The sequence below is a fragment of the Ochotona princeps genome, chromosome 8 (genome assembly GCF_030435755.1).
Source record: "Ochotona princeps isolate mOchPri1 chromosome 8, mOchPri1.hap1, whole genome shotgun sequence".
NCBI lineage: Eukaryota > Metazoa > Chordata > Mammalia > Lagomorpha > Ochotonidae > Ochotona > Ochotona princeps.
In genome coordinates, this window is record NC_080839.1 from 30861533 (window position 1) to 30882556 (window position 21024).

Sequence of the window (21024 nt, forward strand, 5' to 3'; positions counted from 1 at the left end):
AAAAAAGAATATGAGCTCATTAAAATCTGAGCTGGCTGCCAGGAAAACAAACTTCTGAAGAGAATCATTAAAAGGTCCTTCTTAGATTATTTGTAAACTTACCTCCAGCAGTCAGTGGGAAAAAAGTACAGTTCTGATCTTTAAAACTAAAAACTTCAGGAATGAAGTAGGCAAGAAAACTCTTCTTTGTGAGAAAAAGAGAGAGAGAGAGAGAGAGATGTTTCAACTGCTGGTTCACTCTATAAGTAGTTATAATGGCCAGGACTGAGCCAGACCAGACTGAAGTTAGGATATAGGAACTCCATTCGTGTCCTCCATGTGGGCAGCTGGGGTCCACATATGTGGGCTATCTACTGCTGCTTCTGTCAGACCAGTGGTAGAAAGCTGGATCAGACGTGGAAACGCCTGGACATGACCTGGCACCCATATGGGATGTCAGCATCATAAAGGGCAGCTTTATACACTATGCTACAACGCCAATCCCATAACTAAAGACTTTTTATAAGATTTATTTATATTGACTTGAAAAGTAGATTTTGCAGTGAAGGAAATACACAGAAAGATCTTTCATCCACTGGTTTACTCCCCAAATGGCCATGGTAGCTGGGGCTAAGCCCAGGAGCTCTTTCTCTGTCTCCCACATGAGTGCAAAGGAAGAAAGACTTGGGACATCCTCTGCTGCCTTCCCAGGCCATAATAAATAGGGAACTGGATCGGATGTGAAGCTGCTGGAATATTAACTGGCACCCACATGCATTGCAGGCAGAGGATTAGCTCACTACACCAGCACACTGGTCTCATAACTAAAAATTTTAAGCAGACATTTTAAAAACTGCCTGCCAATTTATGGCAGGCAGCTATATTTTCATAAGCAAAACCAGATTATTGGCTTATAAACTTGCTGGAACTCTCCATTTACTTTTGTCTCCGGAAAAATGCCAATAATTTTATGGAAATTTTTTGTTTTGAAACAGAGTAATAGAACCAGAGAAAAGTAGTGGGTTTGACTTGAGATAAAAGAGAAATCCAATCAAAGGGTTTAAGGTGGAGAAGACTACTCAGCACATATGAAAGGAAAAAAAAAAAGATTCTACTCCAACAGGGGTCACAAACTCAAAAACCTGCTGGGATATGCGAGGCAATGTGAATAAGGCCATCAGATTGCCTGACGGGTAGGGAGGTTAATTAGAGGACAGCCAGATTACCCTTCTCCAACTCTTCCTGCCTTAAACGAGGAAAGCGTGGGAGAAAGATTAGAAGTAGATCTGCTCACCATCAGATTGGTAGGAAAAATTACACTGGATGTTACCTGTAGATAAAATGCCTGGCCCAGATTTACTCCTTAAGCTTTTTTTAATTCTCTGGTTTTAAAGAACTGTTTGAGAAACAGATAGAAAATCCCCATCTACTGGATCACTCCCCAATATGCCCAAAACAGCTAGCAGGGTTAGAAGCTAAAAGTTCAGTCCTATGAATGAAAGAAGCCAACTACCAGAGCCATCAACGGTCTGTGGTAGCAGGAAGTTGGCAAGAGAAGCAAGAACCAGTAAAAGAACCCAGGAAATCTAATACAGGAGATAGGCATCCTAACCAGCATCTTAAATGCTGGACCAGATGGCCACCACCACAATTTTCTGTCTTTGAACACTTACTTTGCATGGCCCATTTGCGCAGCAGCATGAATAGGTAACTGCCAGTTATCCTCATTACAGTAAAGATCAGGATCTGCCCCACTAGACAACAAAAGCTCCACACATGTCGTGTGACCCTCCTGAGCAGCAATAAACAAGGGAGTAGCTTTGTCCAGAGCTTGACAATTGACATTTGCACCTAGTGAAAACAAAACATTTAATAGATAATTCTCATCTATGTTAAAAAAGTAATAAAGTCCAAAGCAACTACTCAAAAAGGGTTTTATAGCATACTAGCTTTTTCCTCCTCAGTAGATGTTCTTGCATAAATATACTCCTTTTTGCTAACTTATTGGTAATCATTTAAACAGTTTTTGCTTTAATGACAACAAGAAAACAAGTGATTCATATTTTAGATTCCTTTTTAAACTAAAATACTACTTATTTTAATGAATGCACATTTCATTCTGATCCTTCCTCAAACACCAAAAAGTGTATAAAATGGAAAAATGCAAACCATCAAATACAGATAACATTTCTGAGCATTATTTTTAAAAATTCTAAAGCCTAAGATGTGAGAATCTGTAGATGATAGTCACCAATTTAGGCTAAGATTTATCAAAAGAGATTCCATTAGAAGCAACATAAATGAGACTAGACCTTAAAACTAGCCCATGGTCTTTTTCATATCTCTTTCTTCATTACCATTACATGATAAAGCACACAAGAAAGGAAAAAAGGTATTAATAGCTTTCTAAGCAGATGTTCACAAAATCACAAACCTAATGAAGTATTTGCATGACATGAAGATTTGAAAAGTTGAAAATGACCTTGAAACTACAGAACTCTTCAGATTTCTCTCACTGGAAATGACATATTAAATATGTTAAGTATGGCATTTTTCTATATGATCAGGAGAATTTTTAAATTTCTTGAGTATGAGAGCACTTCAGAAAGCTTATGAAAAATGTAATTAAAGGTAAGTTTATTTGGTGCAAAATAATTTGAAATTCATACTTTTTTCATAATGTAAATTTCCCATAAGTAAGGGGAAAATCATTATAAGGGGAAAAACTATCTCTAGTTAAAGGGATATTCTATTAGTGCACACTGAATAAACCAAAGAACTCAGATGGATAAATACTATGGAAAGCACAAATGGTAATTTAAAGAGTTTAATGGAATCCTGGAAAATTCCAAATATACTAGACAAAATCTTGACTTATAAGAGGACCTGCTTGCATCTTCATAAAAAATTCAACAGCATTCTTGAGAAAAGACTAACTCAACAAAGAAATTTGCCTTTCTTTCCAAATTAATGTGTCCTTCTGAGAATTTCTAAACATCAAAAATAAGAAATCAGTCAAAAAAACTGCATAATTCACTACAATTAGAGCCATTTTAAGGAGTTAAAAGCATATACTTACAACACAAACATACCTAAATGACTTTCAAGGTGCTATTCCTAATATATCAGATTAAAAGAAAATTTTTAAAAGAACAAAACAAAAAGGTGTCTAGAACTCCAGATGACAGGAGACAGGTTGGCTGGCACAAACATAGATCCAATAAGGTCAAGATTAGCCTATTTTATTCTAATATTACTTTAACAGTAATAACTGGAACATACTGGGGCTGAAAGTCATCAACTGAACTAGGCTAGTCCTCAGTATGACATAGCAGATGAAGGAAAATCAGAAGTCAGAATGCCTCGTCCAAGTCCCAGTTCTGCAAGGAAATAATTCTTCTGGTACTTTAACAGTTAGGGCCTTGCATTCTTAGCCTAAAAAATAACACATCTGAAGAAACTATTTTTGGTGATGCCTCTCAAACATAAGATCTGAGCACTCATTACTGCCAAAAAAAATCCTGAAGATAGCACTTAATAAGTGTTTATTGCTTTCACTTCCTACTTCATCTTAAGTATCTGGAGATTGATAAAGAGAAAGCATAAATAAGAAAACATATGCCCTGATGTCTAAGTATACTTTGTCTTGCCTGTCTGGAAATAGTTCCTGGCAGCAAACACATTTGTCTTTTCCTTCATCTTCACTATACATGCTTTGTCAGGTTAGGACAATGACAGCACATACACAGAGCACAAGAGGAGTTTAGTCTTTGCATGATTACATTCTGGCCACATAAATATACAAAATAAGAATGCCACCACAACACCGTCTCCTCTGGTATGCAGAACATGCAGTGGGTATCACTGAGCAACCTTTAGCCAGCTTTATGTATCCATTAACCACAATATTAAGTGGAAACATGCTTGGAAATAAAACTAAATAATAGCTTAACTATCAAAACCTATAACCAAAGGCTATATATACAAAACAACCATCTAATAAATTATCTTAAAACAATCATGCACCCTATTGAGTTCAAACAGCTCACATCCCTATAGAAAACACAGTTCCCTCTTCAACTTGCAAATGAATCTCCTTTAGTGACAGGTCGTTAGATTCCAACTCTGATACCTTATTAACTGGCAATGAATTGTGAGAATAAACACATAATAACCAAATTATAAATTAATTTGTATTTACTCTTAATTACAACATCTAAAAATCATAAATTTCACAATCATATTTAAAAAGTATTCTTCCCTAAGAAGATACAAGGTTAATACTCTCGATCTCAACAGTGCAAAAGCTAATGGATTAATCTTACCCGATGAAATAAGTGTGCTCAAGCTCTCTAGCTTGCCATACTGAGCGGCCACAAACAAAGGTGTGATTCCAAAGTCATCCTGGCACTCCTGGCTTGCTCCTTTCTTAAGCAGCAATTTTATTATCTCAGCATTTCCCTAAGGCAAAGATTCATATTTTAAATATGAGAAAAGAAAGACAATAGAAGGTCTGGTTTTTCTTTTTTTTTTTTTAATTTTAATCCACTCTACATTCACAGGTTTAATTTTCAAGAAATCAAAATATTCAACAAGTATTTAAAATGCCACAGGACTACATTTCCACTGGAGTACATGCACGAGCTAAAAACAACAGTCCTGTCCTACACCTTTTAGTTTATTCTGTATTAGTTGCCAGAGGGAATACGATATTTGTCTTTTGAGGGGAGGTCTTTTTTTTCTTACTATGCTTTGTCTGCTTTTTCTTTTCCTCTCATTAAAGGTAAACTTGAAAACTAAAAACAAAATAAAGCAGACTGGGTGCAAAGGAAAAGGCAAAGTAGATTATCCTATACCTCTCACTAACCAATTAAATATGAACAGATGAAACACATAGCTCTAGGAATCCTAATCCTTATAAAATTCTGCAAAATTAGCTTACTAACCAAGGACTAAGGAGCTATCTCAATTTCTAAACATACTGTTCTAAATAAAGTAGAACAACTGTTCTTTGTTAATTTATATCCCACATACTACAATGGCTTCTTAACTGTACTATCAACACTTGAGAATTTAGATAATCCCAATAGCCTAAAACTACTACAGCTACTACAGCAGTTAGCTTATTCAGATTGATCATTAGCATTTAGACTGCCTTTTCAGGATTACACTAACCATCATAAATCACAGGCAAGCGGGAAGCAAAACCAGTACAGTGCTGTCATTTTAAAAGGGTAAAACACACAATTTACATGGAAATGGAATAATAAATTCAGAGCTTACCTGAAAAGAAGCCTGATGCAAAGAGTTCCATCCACACATAGAATGGGATCCATTAACATTTGCTCCATGTCGAAGTAACAGCTTTAATGTATCTATCTGTCCACTTTCAACAGCTGCAATATAGCAGTCAGAAAAATTATTGTCACCAAAGAAGCATGTCTGTAGGACTGAACATTTCATTGATACCCTCATCATTTATTCACATCAGAACTCACAATACTGTGATCATTAGGAACAGTTCATCACAATTGTCTCAGTCCAGACCCATTAACAGAAACCTACCACTACCTGTCCACTGGAAAACTATTTTCAGTAGTAAAAGAAACAGAGGAAATGGAAGCAAGAAACATTCATTCTCATGATAGACACATGGTTCTGGTTTACTAAGATACAGTTTGAAGAGGGATAGGATGCACAGTTAAGAAGCAGCAATAACAGCTTGATAAAGAGAACAAAAGATTGCTACCGTTATCACTTGATCAAAAGTGGCATGAGTCACAAACAAAGCAAAAATGCAAATTTTGTACCTTAGATAATTCTTATCATCGTAAACAATAACCATTGTTAAGATGATGCCCTGGGTCCAGCGTGGTAGCCTAGTGGCTAAAGTCCTCGCCTTGCATGCACTGGGATCCCATATGGGCACCGGTTTATATCCAGGCTTCACTTCCCTTCCAGCTCTCTGCTTGTGGCCTGGGAAAGCAATACAAGACCCTGCACCCATGTGGGAGACCCAGAAGAAGCTCCTGGCTCCTGGCTTCAGAACGGTTCAGCTCCAGCCATGTTTCTATTTGGGGAGTGAAGCAGATCCTCTATTGCTTCCCCAGGCCATAAGCAGGGAGCTGGATGAGAAGTGGAGCAGCTGGGAGACAAACTGGCACCCATTTGGCATTCTAGTACTTCCAAGGTGAGAATTTAGCCATTTAGTCACTGTGCCAGGCCCTAGTTGTTCTATTTTTAATAGTATTGCCTAATTTATAAATTAAACCTTGTTAGAGGTTCCTAAACCTTGTTTAGGAAGAAACATAATATCTACAGGGTTCAGTATTACCTGTTCTTTCAGGCATCCACTGGAAAAAGTACCTAGCATGGATGGGGAAATATACAAAAAAGGACACACACATGCACACAAAACACTGGAAATAAAGTATATCATGAATGCTATTAAATGACTGCTATAAATGGTACAGTTGGAGTAAGAATAGTGTCTGTTAAGATAGTTAAAATTTGGATAAAAAATTTTGGATTCACAGTCTTGGGTACCAAAAAAGAGGTTTTAAAACTTTCAACTTTAATTATAACTGTTTTGTTATTCACTCTGACTGTAGTAGACGGAACAATATGGAAATCAAGAACACTCATTCATAAAATTAGAAAGGCACCAGACATTTGAACAATGGGTCACACTTGAAAATGTTAACAAAGATCAAACAAAGAAAAGATAAATCCTTAAAAATTTAAGACAAAAATGATAAGTATACTCACTATTAAAGAAAACATGCCACCGACACTCTATTAATCCAATAAATTGAATTTACACAAATGCTTATTTCCCCATCAGGACTCCCAGAAGTTCTTTAACTGAAAGTTCTCTTATCCTGAGGGGCTTCAGAAATGTAACCAATGGCTGTGATAGCACCACTGAGGTAGAAGTTCAATATAACTTGTTTTATTACTAAGTGGATTCTGAAGTGATGAAGTGATTTTATCGTGGTTGGAATGGCAAGATTGGAGGCAATTAAGAACCTGAATTGTAAAAACCACTCGAGCAGGACACTCGGAGCATGCCCCACATCGGAGACCTGGGATGGGTGGGAGGCTGGGTGGGACTTCTCCCTTTATCTCCCCTTTTATCCCAGATACAGAAAAAGAAAAAATAATGTGGAAACAATAGTCTTACCCACTTTCCTATAGCCCTTGACCCTTTCTGTCCTAATCAACTATGTAAAGATTGCCAATACAAAGTAATTTCAATTAAAAAAAATATATCCAGCAACATTATAGGTGAAACTAATTTTCTATAGTCAATCTAATCTTGGATGGCAGTCATGACAGAAAACAAAATTTCAGATCCAATTTAAACATTTAAATAATTTAAATCAGTGATTGCTGACCAAAAAATACTACAGCCAGATTCCAAATTATTTCCCATCTATTGGCAATGTTTTAGTTTGCCTGGTACCTAAGCCATTGCTAAAACTGCTAGAAGAAAAGCAGCCAAAGTTGGCAGGCATTCTAGATCTGGCTAATGCCAAATCTGCGTTAACTATACCTGTGTGCCAGCATAGTTGTCTATTTTTTTATAGGTGGGGAAGGCAGGGAACACCTGGCTGGGAAACGCCATCCTGTCCCCCAAATGGAGAGGGTCACAGATTGCCTTGGGAACCACTGAAGTGGCAGCAGCAGAGGGCATATTTGACAGGGGAACAATGACTTCTGGGGGTTTCCAAGTACCCAGCCATGCGCTTGTAAGTAGGTATGAGAGATGAGATGGAGTGGTTTAGAGGGAGGAAAGCCAGAGGGAATGTCTGGGTTAGGCCAAGGCACCTGCCCATGTGGAAGACCTGGGTTGGACCAAATAGTATCGCCCATTGGCTGCTGGTACACACAAAAGCTGGGGCTGGGAGGTATGCTTGGATGGGCTAGGTCACAGTACCCACTTATGAGGTCACAGCAGGAGGTGCTCCACACCACCTACCAGAATGTGAGAGAACCGGATCTGGGGGCAGATTCTGTAGGAGACTCATGAGCTAGCCTCTGTGGGACTCTCCTCTGGTTATTGTGCTAGGGTTAGTGATGGGTAGAGCCACGATGAACCACCTGACAGGAACAAACCTAACACAGGAGTTGGGGCTGGGAGGAGGCTGTACAGGCTGGACCAGGTTGCAGCACCTGCTGGAACATGCAAAGGACAGGACTAAGGGCAGACTATGTCAAGCAGGGTTACTGTACCAGCTGGTACAAATAAGAACCTGGCCATGGTAGGGAAGCTTGGGAAACTCCCTTGCTAGGCCATAGCTTCCACTAAGGAGCATATTATTGGGTTGGGGCCTAGCTAGGCCAGGCCAGGTTACAGCACTTGTAAGCATTTGTATAGGCCAGGTCTGGAGGTGGGCCAAGATTGGCCAGATTGCAGCACCCACTGCCACACAAGAGAGCCAGGACAGGATGTGGGCTACGCCCAGCTAGGCTAGGTTATAAAACCTACCAGTCAGAGCTGAGACTGTGGGTGGCCCATGGCAGTCTGTCAAAGCACCTGCCAGCAAGCACCAGATACAGTGCTGAGAATGGGCCTGGTAAGAGAACTTTGGGAACTCCCCTGACAAGCTGCAGCTCCCACTGGGAAGTGTAAGAATCAGGGCTGGGGGAAAGACCATGGTGGGCAAGGCTACAGCACCCATCAGCATGCATGCAGGCTGGGTTTGAAGGTGGGCTATGCTCCAGCACCTGTTGGTGCTCACAAAAGACAGAATGGATGTGGGACAGGCCAGGCTAGACCCCAACATCCTAGAGTTCACATGAGAGCTGGGTCTGGGGGTGGGCCAGGCTGGGCTAAGCTTTAGCACCTACCAACAAAGAGCTAAAATGGGTGTGGGCCATTTGGGTTATCCCTTAGCACCCACAGGCACTCATGATATTTGGAGCTGGGAGCTGGCCTGGTAGGGGAACTTGGAGAAACCCCCTGCTAGGCTGCAGCTCCCATTGGTGAGCGCAAGAGCCAGGGCTTGAGGCAGGCCAAGCCAGGCTGGGCTGTCGCACCCACTGACATATGCGTGAGCCAGGTCTACATCAGTTCACAGCACACATTGGCACAACTGAGAGCCAGGATGAGGCACAGGCCAGGTTAGATTGGACCGCAATACTTGCCAGTTGACATGAGGGCTGAGGGTGGGCTAGGCTAGGCTAGGCTGCTGTACTAGCTGGAGAGAGCTGAGACTTGGCATGGGCCGGGCTGAGCCAGGCTACAGTATGCTGGCGAATGTTGAGACTGGGATCAGGCCAACTCAGACTAAGGACATTATCCGCTGGTATGTGTTAAGACATGGGGCCGGGAGCAGGTCTGGTAAGGGAAATGTCAAGGATTCACTTGCTGGGCTGCTGTTTCCATTAGTGAGCATGAAAGCTGGGACTACGGGTGATCTGGTCTGGGTTAGGTTATCACACCTCTATTGTGCACAAGAGCCAGAATTAGAGCGGGCGGGCCAGGTTAGGCCACAGCATCCACTGACAGGTGATGGGACTACGTGCAAGTCATGTCAGGTTGGACTACAGTGCTCCCTGGCTAGCACAAGATCCAGGGCTGGGAGCAAGCCTGGTTCGGAAACTGTGGGTACTCCTCTGCTAGGCTGCAGCTCCCACCAGTAAGCATAAGATCCAAGGGTGGTGGTAGACTGGACTAGGCAAAGCAGCAGCACCCATGGGCATGCAAGTGGGCTGGTCTGGGAGTGGTGTGGGCTAAGCTAAACCATAGAATCCATGGGTGAACATGAGATCCAGGTGGGATAAAGGATGGACCGGACTACACCACAGCACATGCTACACATGCAAAAACCAGAGCTAAAGGCAAACCTGTTGGGGGTAATTTGAGGCCGCAGCACTTACTGGTGTGTATAAAGACCAGGCCCTTGGTGAGCTGGGCTAGCTAGTGTAAGTCACAGCACCCAGTTTGCATGAGAGATGGGGTTGGAGGCAGAACTGACTAGGCAACTGCATCCACCAGTATGTGCACTGCCTCATGCAGGTAACAGGCTGAACCTGACCCTGCACTGGCTGGTGCATACAACAATTAAGTCTGAGGTCACCCCAGGTGAAGTTTCTCAGGAGACTCAACAAAGAGATGGCTAGACTCAAACCCCAGCCACAGGGAAAGTCACAATATATAAGGTCCAATGCCCAGATGCACATGAGGACCTAATGGCCAGCTCATCTAAGCCAGCATAAGATATTGAGTGTCTCATCAGAGGATGGAAAGCAGGACAGGTTGAACCACTGCCCTAGTTAAGTTGTGTGACATGTTCCTGTCTACGGATGCACTAAGGTGGGTGATTATGAGCCAAGAGATCTTGAAGGAATTTTCTCAACCCTGGTGCAACAAATCTAAAGACATCTCAAAACTACTAAAACTACTCAAGTAATACTCTTGGAATATTCTTCCCTGTATCAGTCTCAAAGATGCCATCAACTGACCATTGTCCCCATCCCCAAGTGCTGACGTAGTTTGACAGCAAGGGGTGGCTCTCTCCTCTTCCCTCCCTGCAGACACAGAAGAAAAAAAAAAGAGAGAGAGAGACATTTGTCTCACCCACGTTCCTCCATATCTCAACTCTCCCCTGATTAGAGACCCACAGAGACATGTGTCCCTCTCAAACATGTAAACAATATTAAAAGGAAAAAGAAAAAAAACAGAGAGAAAAAAAATAGCATGACTGGCCTTGTAGTGTTGCGTGCTAAGCTGCCACCTATAATGCTAGCATCCCATATGAATGCTGGCTTGGATCCCAGTTGATATCCCTGCAATCCAGCTCCCTGTAATTGTCTGGAAAAGGCAGCAGAAGATGGTCCAAGTGACTGGGTCCTGGAACCACATGGGAGAGATCTGAAAGATGTTTCTGGGTCCTGGCTCTGGTCTGGCTGTTGCAACCACCTGCAGAATTAACCAGCAGATGAAAAATTTCTCTTTCCCAAATAAATAAATTAATCTTAAAAAAAAAGATTACCATGTTAATAGCAATGATATATGAAGCACACTGTAAAGGTAAATTTGCTTTCCACAAATTAGAATGACCTTCTAAAATTGAAGAAAAAAATTGTTTTGACCATTTAACACAGTACAGAAGTCAGACAGAAAAATTGTTTTTGCTTTTAACATCATACATACATTAAGACATTGTATTTCTAATGAAAACATTTCCCAATGGCAAAAACTTAGACCTATCTATAAGTAAATAAATGGGATTTGGCAGCTTTTCACATCTTTTTCAAAATAAATTAATAACAGAAATGATGGCTTAGAAAAATGTACTTAGAGCTTAGATTTACCATCTACCTACATCCCTACTTTAGAAGAAGCTGTTTTTACATAACAATTTGGAGCCACCAAATTGAGGAATGGGAGAGGTTACAACTGTGCTTAAGGATTTGCTTCCAAAAGGGCAGACATTTTACACAGACAATCCTACCAAGAAAATTAAGTATAAAAGCATACTGAGAAACAACCCAGCACCTAAAACAGACTATATAGTCCTCTTCCGAGAACAGTCAGTCACTGAGATTATCTCCACACAGCGGGGACTCCAGCTCTATGAGATTAGTGGGCACATAGGTGAGAGAAGGAAAAGGAGAGCAAAGAATCAGAAAAGTGCTTCTGCTTGAGGGCTTTTCAAATAGAAATATGATAACTCTGTCAGTGACAGCAAACTCATGCCACCCAACCAAATCTGTAATGTTAACAGGAATGGCCCATATAAGGCATTTTACAATGGATTTTGTGTAGAAACTTGATTTACTTACCCCTTCCTTCCTATCTGAAAAGAAGAGCTTCCTCCTTTCAGGTGTTATATCTGTGTCCCAGCCCTCACTTGCACATCTTTTTGTTTGTTACTTTTTTGAGCTTTCTCTTTATACTGTCTCAAGATTTTGCCATCATTCCTTCTCTATGAGGTTCTACTGCTCAACCTACAAATTGATGTATCTTTTCCTTTAAAAAAATTAGAACAAATATTTCATGACTCCTCTTACCAATATGCTAATTTTTCTCCCTTTTCTTATCCCTCTAAACATTACTCTTAAAAACAAAAACAAAGACTTATGTTATTTATCTGAAAGGCAGAGGGGGAAAGAGAGACAACAAAAGAGTGGGATCTTTCAGTCGTTTATTTACTGATCAAATGGCCACAATGGCCAGGACTGGGCCAGGTCAAAGCCAGGAGCTTCTTTCTCCTGAGTCTCCCACATGGGTGTCGGGCCTAAGCACTTGGTCATCTTCTGATGTTCCCCAGGATCATTAGCAGGGAACTAGATAGGAACTGGAGCAGCTGGACTAGAACTGGCACCTACATGGAACACCAGTGCTGCAAGCAGTGGCTTAACTTACAGGGCCACAGCACTGATCCAAGATTTTTCTTCTTCAGTTTACAATGATCCGATTTTTCACATATTATTTATTCATTCAACAAATATCTACTGAGTACCTACTATGTACCAGGCAATACTTCAGATACTAGAGACACAGAAATGAATGAGAGACAAAAAATCCTGCCTAGGTAGATTCTACATGTCAATGTCACTGTCGTAACTCATTAGAAGCTTCTCCACTGACAATCATTAGTGATTTCTGAGTCATCAGCTCCCATTGCCTTTTTGTCAGCCTCTCATCTCTTACACTGTTCCTACTGTCTTTGACATTAAATTCCCCATATTTCTTTAATACCAACTTTCTTCAGTATTAAATAGTTGCAGTTCGAACAACTCATTTTCTCTTTATTTTTTCTATTAATTTCAAAACTATGACAATTTATCAAAATTCTGTCTTCAAGCCTTACCTTTTATTCCTTTTATTCTCAAACAGTGAATGTGCTAAATTTTGAAGCTACAGTTTTCAGTTTTTTGCAAATATGTTCTCCTTTCTTAATCTTTCCCTCATGATCCAGAACCAAATTTCCAAATATCTACCAAATACATCCACTCAAAGGTTCTGTCCTGTAAAATCAGTATGCTTAGCACAGAACTGAAAGGATAAGTCAAAGAAATTGTATTAAAAACCGCATTATCAGGCTAGGTGCAATGGCTCAGTGGCTAAGTCCTTGCCTTGCAAATGCTGGGATCCCATGGGGCACCAGTTCGTGTCACAGCTGCTCCACTTTTCATCCAGCTCCCTGCTTATGGCCTGGAAAAGCAGTCAGTGACAGCCCAAAGTCTTGGGATGCTGCAACTGTGCAGGAAACACAGAAGAAGCTCCCGGTTCCTGGCTTCAGATCGGCTCAGCTCCAGTTGTTGCAGCCACTTGGGGAGTAAACCAGCAGATGGAAGATCTTTCTGTACCACCTTCTTGCTGTAAAATCTGCCTTTAAAAAATCTCATCTTATATATATCTAAAAGGCATAGTTATAAACAGTCAGGAAAAACACAGAGAGAAAAGGATTTGGCATCTGCTGGTTCATTCCCTAAATGGCTACAATGGGCCATGGCTATCCCAGGCCAAAGCCAGAAGCCTCTTCTAGGTCTCCCATGTGAGTAAAGGGGCTCAGCACTTGGCTATCTTCAACTGTGTTCCTAGCTGCTTAGGGAGCTGAATCGAAAAGTGGAGCAGCTGGCACTCAAAATTGTGCCTCTTTGGGATGCCAGTACTTCAGGTGACTGTTTAACCTGAAAGCCACAATGTCATTCCTATTCAAAAATCTTTATATTGGGCCCGGAATGGTGGTTCAATTGGCTGGTCCTCCCCGCCCAAGTGCCAGGAAACCATATGTGTGCTCGTGTGTATCCCAGCTGCTCTACTTCCCTTTCAACTCCCTGTTTATGGCCTGAGAAAGCAGTCGAGGATGGCCCAAGGCCATAGATTCCTGCACCCATGTGGGAGACCCCAAAGCAGCTTATATCTCCTGGCTTCAGATCAGCTCAGTTCAGGCTGTTTTGGCTACCTGGTGAGTAAACCTTTTCAACAAAATAACTGCCTTTCCAATAAAAACAAATAAATCTTTAAACGTTGAAAATTCTAAAATACCACCAAGAACAATAAATATCTAAAACACAGCAGGCTACACCAAAGGAAGATCCGCTACTGTAAAAACACAAATTTGTCACAAAATCATGTAAGTTTACATGTCAGCCTACTCAGAACACCTAAAGGTGTTATAAAGATTCTTTTCATAATTAGAGGGGAAAACTGATTCACACACATGGGAATGCAAAATACCAGGTAAAGCCAAAATAATCAGGTATCAGGACTCACAAAGCTAGAATGGTTAAAATAACATGGTATCAGCAGAGAATAGATAAAATGGTCAAAGAAACATTAATGAAATTCCAGAAACACACCATTTCCATTCCCCTAAAATGGTCACCATTATGCCAAAGATGAAAATTAAACAGTCATAAAAGGGCAGTTTTATTCAAAAAGTAGTGTTGGGTCAATCAAAAATCTGTACAGAAAAAAAAAAAATCTTGACCTTTGCCTCCCCAATACCATAGATAATAATCAATTCCAGATATACTGGGGTTTAAATTTGAATAATAAAGCTTCTAGAAAAAAAAAGGAACAATATCCACGACCTGAGCTCAGGGGAGAAAAAAAAAAATACTTAATCATGAAAAACAGTGATAAATTAGACTGTGTAAAAATCAAGAACTCCTGGAAATCAATAAAAACATTTATTGGATTTCTTATCCATTAAGTATGCCTACACTCTCTCTCCAAACTAAACAGGCATCAGAATTACACTTCTGCCTAAGACAGTGGAACTGGTATGAAATTCGCCATCAGTCCACAAGCAATCATCAGACTGGACAGGATATCTAAAAACTTTTTATTTGAGCATTAAATAACAGAAGACTGACCCCCAAGAGAAGGGAAACAGCTAACGCAAGAACTGTATAACAGCCCCACCTCTTTGCCTGGGTACAGTTTCTGATTATACTGACCAAGACTAAAGTTGTGGGGAAAGTACTACAAGTAGATGAAGTACAGATGGTAGTTCAAGCAGAACACCTAAGTTCATTAAACTGAAGTTTTAGGAAGTTAAAAACTTGAATAAATATTCAGAGAAGAGAACTGTGCAGAGGGAAGATCTCAGTATGGAAATTCCCCCAACAAACTTCAGTAAAAGTCTGGGATGTTCATGTGCTGGGCAGGACTAAACATATCCCAGAAGAATGGAATACAGATGATTAGAGGGCACACAGTACTCAGGCACAAAGAAACTTCTGGAGCTTTAGCCTCATTAATGGTAAAACCACATTATGCCTTGTTAACACCCGAGGCACACAGCAAAGACACCCAAAAGGCAGGGCTCTGGGGTAAGGTCCACATTAGAGTAAGGTCTACTCTAGACTTTCCTCTGAGTTTAAAACGAGCCCTGACAAGATCAGATACTGGCAGGTGTTTGTTTGTTTGTTTGTTTGTTTAAGATTTATCTATTTTTATTGGGAAGGCAGATATATAGAGAGAAGGAGACATAGAGGGGAAGATCTTCCATCTGCTGGTTCACTCTCCAAGTGGCCCCAACGGACAGAGTTGAGCCAATCCAAAGCCAGGAGCCTCTTCTGGAAATCCCACACGAGTGCAGAGTCCCAAGGCTTTGGGCCGTCCTCTACTGCTTTCCCAGGCCACCAGCAGGGAGCCAGATGGAAAGTGGAGCATCTGGGATTAGAACCAGAGCCCATATGGGATTCTGGCACATGCAAGATGAGGACTTTAGCCACTAGGCTACCGTGCCAGGCAAAGATACTAGGATTTTATGTCACCAAATTAGACAGGTTTAGGAAACACATTAAGCTCTCCACAGATCACTTTTCTTTTTTACAGATTTTTTTTTTGTTATTATTGCAAAATCCGATATGCAGAGAGCAGAGAGAGAGGAAGATCTTCCGTCTGTTGAATCATTCCCCAAGTGGCCACAAACAAGTGGTCACAATGGCCAGAGGTGCATCAAAAACAAAACCAGATCACTTTTAACAAAGTATAAACCCAAACCTGAGCCAATTTGAGGTGAAAAACAACAAATTGTCTGCCCTTCAAACGAGAAACCAACACTGTTTCAGAGGGAGATAACAGAACTCAATTCTCTATAACATAGTAGCCACAATGTTCATTCTACTAGAAACCAACACTTAGAAACTAACTCCCAAGATGGCCCAGATGTTGGATATAACAGGTAAACTCGAGCACCTGATGGAGTCTGAATGTGTCTCACCATGTTCATGTGCTAGAAACATAATTGATACAAGTAGTGATTAGGTCATTAGAGGACTGCTGTCAATGATGGATTAATGTTACTCTGGGAGTTTGTTGGCTATTGTGAGTGAATTTGACCTAAAAATTAGTTCCATTATCTCCATATCTCTCATACTCACTCTTTCCAGCTCTTTTTCCTTCCATGATGTGGATTATGCAACACAGAGCCTGACCGCTATCACAGTTTCAGATTTACAAATCTTTTATAAACTATCCAGCCTCAGGTTCCAATACTCTTCATATAAAGTCAGGTTATGTTTCCAAAAGCCACTGGAGGGGGCCCAGCAAAGTAGCCTATTGGCTAAAGTTCCAAACAGCGATCACTGTTTAATACAGCATTTATTAAAAGATAAGTCAAGGTCATTCTTACATGTAAATTATCCTAATAAACACTTTCAAAAAACATTTAAAGTTATGATGTGTTCTAGGGAATTCCAACAGTTAAGTACTGTACCAACTGCAAATCACAATGAGGTTAATTTCCAAATCTTAAGCTTTCTCATTTTAAAGGTCGAATTTTGAAAGCAATTCTAAGAAATGTCACAGTCAGTAAGGTTATAAGCAGCAAATTAACCAGACCTTGCAACTACTTTAGTTAGAGAAGCAAGCTGGCAATTTCTGAAAGTCTGATATCACCTATAGATTCTATTAGGACACCTGAATTATATATGAATTTTGAACCGTGTCTACACTTCTTTGAATTCTACATGTACTTTATTCTCTATTATGCACTTCATGTGTTCCTACAATTCCACAGAAAAATAATCTTTACACTGTATATCTAGTTTATGCCAAACATTTTCCTTACTTTTATGAAGTGAAAAGCCATTTATCAGCTGCAGTATTTTTCTGGTCCTGGGGTTATACTGACATCTGGTGGCACTAGAAAAGAAACTCCAATGCAATGACTATAAATTGCTAACTTATTTGGTAACCTTAAGCTTACAATTTTCCAATACTTTATGTCAACGACAGAATCATTCGAGTACCATCATAACTCCAGTTGGAGACAAACATATTTGCAATCCTTTACTCTGTCAACATTACTGGCAAGAATACTGAATCTTCCATTATTTTAAGAATGTCTGGCCTTGGCAAAAAGCAGCAGTAGAAGGCCCAAATGTTTTTTTTTGGCCACTGATACCCACTTGGGAGACCAGATAAAATTTCTAGCTTCAGCCTGGCCCAACACTGGGTACTGTGATCATCTGAACAGTGAACCAACAGAAAAATCTCATTTGCTCTCTCTCTCTCACTGCAACACTTTCAATAAATAAATCCCTAAAATTAAAAGTAAAGTTTATAATGAAAATATTAAAAAGTGAGGCTGTCCCATCCAAGACAGATACACCCTTAATAAACTTAGCTAGTTTCCTATAAATGTGTTTTGGCCTGGGCCTCGTGCAGTGGCCGAGCAGCTAAAGTCCTCGCCTTGAACGCACCAGGATCCCATATGGTTGCCAGTTCTAATCCCGGTGGCCCCACTTTCCACCCAGCTCCCTGCTTGTGGCCTGGGAAAGCAGTCAAGGATGGCACAAAACCTTGGGACCCTGCACCCGTGTGGAAAACCTGGAGGAATTTCTTGGCTCCTGGCTTCAGATCGGCACAGCGTTGGCCATTGCGGTCACTTAGGGAGTGAATCATCGGGTGGAAGATCTTTCTGTCTGTCCTCCTCTCTGTATATCTGACTTTGCAATAAAAATAAATAAATCTTTTTAAAAAATGTGTTTTGGCGTCTAGCCTTTATTCTGAAATGTGTTATTTCACTGATACTTAGAAACACTTATGCTAAATCTTAATGAAAAGTTACATTTATTTCTTATAAATTCCCTCATGTCTTCCCAGTGGTTAAGAATCTTAAAGATGTAGACTGATGGGCAAAATCATGGCCTGGCGGTCAAAACTCATTATGTTAGGAATGTAACAAAAAAGGCTGTGGGGACTACTCCAATCTAGTTTAAATGTTCCTGACAGTCCACAAGGTTTTTAACATATCACAAAAGTTTAATGACCATACTACACATCAGCACCCACGTTCAGAAAAATGCATCTTTCAATCACATGCAAGTATCAGAAGACAAAAACCTAAAATCCCAATATCTTGCTATATATTATTTTTGTTTGCCTCTCCCATGCAAAAAAAGTTTAGAGAAATGACTCTCAGACTCTCAGAGAAGTAACAAATCTCTGGATCTGTATCTTCTTGTAGCATTAAATTCTAGAACCTTCAGAAATTATTCAAATATTTGAAAGCATTCATTTAGCAGAATTCTTGTAGGAGACACCTCTGTAAACAATGGCTGTGTCCTTCACTGGAACACCAGGTTTCTGATGATGAACCCCAGGGAGGCAGCAATGCTAAATCAAATAATTGGATCCCTGCCACCTATGGGAGGAAATAAGACAACTCCACGACAGAGTTCCTCAAGCTTGATTTTGGCCTGGCCCAGTCACAAGCATTTAGGGAATAAAACAGCAGATGGCAGTCCACTCCCTCTCTTTTCTCTGAGTGTGTACGTGTGTCCATGCATGCTCCTCAAATTTTGCTTTAAACATAACCTAAAACTCAGAGCTCGGTCTCCTTGCCTCTCTGTAACTCAGAGAAAAACATTTAAAAATATAGATAAAAGTAAATATGGGAAAATAAAATTAACACCTTTTAAATGCAACTTTTAGTGAACTCCATATTTTTTTTTTTTGTTCCTAGAAACTCATATCAATATTTTCAAGAGCCTATCCTAACGTAAAAAAGCTTTTTTAAAAAAAAAAAAATAGGCTGGGCCCAGCGCAGTGGTCTAACGGCTAAAGTCCTCGCCTTGAAAGCCCCGGGATCCCATATGGGCGCCGGTTCTAATCCCGGCAGCTCCACTTCCCATCCAGCTCCCTGCTTGTGGCCCGGGAAAGCAGTCGAGGACGGCCCAAAGCCTTAGGACCCCGCACCCGTGTGGGAGACCCGGAAGAGGTTCCTGGTGCCTGGCTTCGGATTGGCGCGCACCAGCCGTTGTGGCTCACTTGGGGAGTGACTCATCGGTCAGAAGATCTTCCTCTCTGTCTCTCCTCCTCTCTGTATATCTGACTTTGTAACAAAATAAATTAAAATCTTTAAAAAAAGAAAAAAGAAAATAAACAACCTGAATATTAAAATCATAAGAAGCCACTTTGTCTATAACTTAATACGGATAAATATAAAGAAAGAAAATGAAAAAGTAAAATGGTAAAAGAACAAAATTAGACTGGAAAGTATATAATTCTTCATGTTGCTACTAAAACTACTCCGATTCTAAAACTACTCCAGGGGTCAGCATTGTGATAAGGTAGATTCAGCAGCAGCCTCAGATCCCATCTGGGCACCTATTTGAGTCCGTGCCGCTCCATTTCTGACCAGCTCCCTGCTAATGCACCCAGGAAAGCAGTGGAGGGCAGCCCAACTCCTGGGACTCCTGCACCTCTGTGTGAGACCCAGATGAAGCTCCAGTTCCTGGCTTCCACCTGGTCCAGGCCCAGCTGCTATGGCTATCTGTGGAATAAACCAGCAGACAGAAAAGATATCTCTCTCTCTCTCTCTCTCTCAATATATATATTTACATATATACCAAATTCCATCACTATCGCTCTGTAGTCATTCCATCATTCAAAAAAAATTTTTAAACTTACCTTGTTAAATAAAATGAACTTTGCTGTATATATTATACACTTTTTAAAATAATTTCTTTTAAGTTCATAAGAAAAAAGTACCTTCAGAGACATCTCATTTTATCTCAGGCAAACAACAAGGACGGAATGGATGCTATTACTCTCATCCTCACATTAGAAGTCAAAAAAAGAAAAAAACTGGGGAACAGACGTTTTGGCACAGCAGGTTAAGCTATTACCTGCAATAACCAGCATCCCATACACTCACTGGTTCAACACCAGTTGTTCCACTTCACATCCAGCTCCCCAGTAATGCTCCAGGGAAAGCACCACAAGATGGTCCGAGTGCTTGGGCCCCTGTACCCTCATAGAAGAAGTTTAAAGTTCTTGGTTTTAGTCTGGTACAGTACCAGCCTTTGAGGCCATTTGGGGAAAGAACCAATATCTCTCTATATGCCTTCCTCTCTCAAGCCGTTAACTCTGCTTCCAAATAAACTAAAAAAAAAAAAAAAAAAAAGGAAATTGAATCACAGTAAGTATATGAATACACACATTACATATGGTAAGTTCAAAATTGTATTTCTGATATACTGGTTTGATTTCAAAGATTTTATCCTCCTAATTATCTCATGTTCTACTAAGTACTCTGAGACAAAACTTTCAAGAAAGAAAACAGGATCAGAGACAGAAATAAAAAAAAGAGATTCACCTGAAGGGTGCCATTTACATGTTGATCTTTGACCTTAGGGAATTAAAAAAACAGAATCCATAACTGAAGACATCTAAATAGTGAACTGGAGCCAGTATGGAGACGTAGCAAACTAATCTTCCTCCTGTGGTGGTGCAGGAATCCTGTATAGGCACCAGTCTGAGTCCCAGCTGCTCACTTCCAATCCAGCTCCGTTTATGGCCTAGAAAAGCAACAGTGGAGGTCCCAGGCCTGTGGGGCCTGCAACCACGTGAGAGACCAAGAAGAAGCTCACGCTCCAAGCCTGAGATCAGTCCAGCTCCGGCCATCAAAGTCATTTGGAGAGTAAATCAACAGATGTTAAGATCGATCTCTCTCTCTCTCTCTCTCTCTTTTCCTTTCACTCTGTAACTCTGACTTTCAAGTGGAACAAATAAATCTTTAAAATAAATGAATGGATAGTGATTTAAGGAAGCAGAAAACTGACATT

At 40.5% G+C, this 21024-nt stretch overlaps 1 protein-coding gene across 4 annotated transcripts in view; it reads right to left on the minus strand.

The window, feature by feature from the left end:
• The window catches only part of ASB3 (ankyrin repeat and SOCS box containing 3), a 92497-nt gene that overhangs the window by 39178 nt on the left and 32295 nt on the right, over positions 1–21024 (minus strand). For all 4 annotated transcript variants that reach the window (XM_058667776.1, XM_058667779.1, XM_058667778.1 and 1 more), the window contains 3 exons: positions 5263–5375; positions 4305–4440; positions 1653–1830 (listed from right to left, as the gene is read on the minus strand). In XM_058667776.1, the coding sequence (XP_058523759.1) occupies positions 1653–1830; positions 4305–4440; positions 5263–5375 (427 nt within the window). The remainder of the gene's footprint in view (positions 1–1652; positions 1831–4304; positions 4441–5262; positions 5376–21024) is intronic.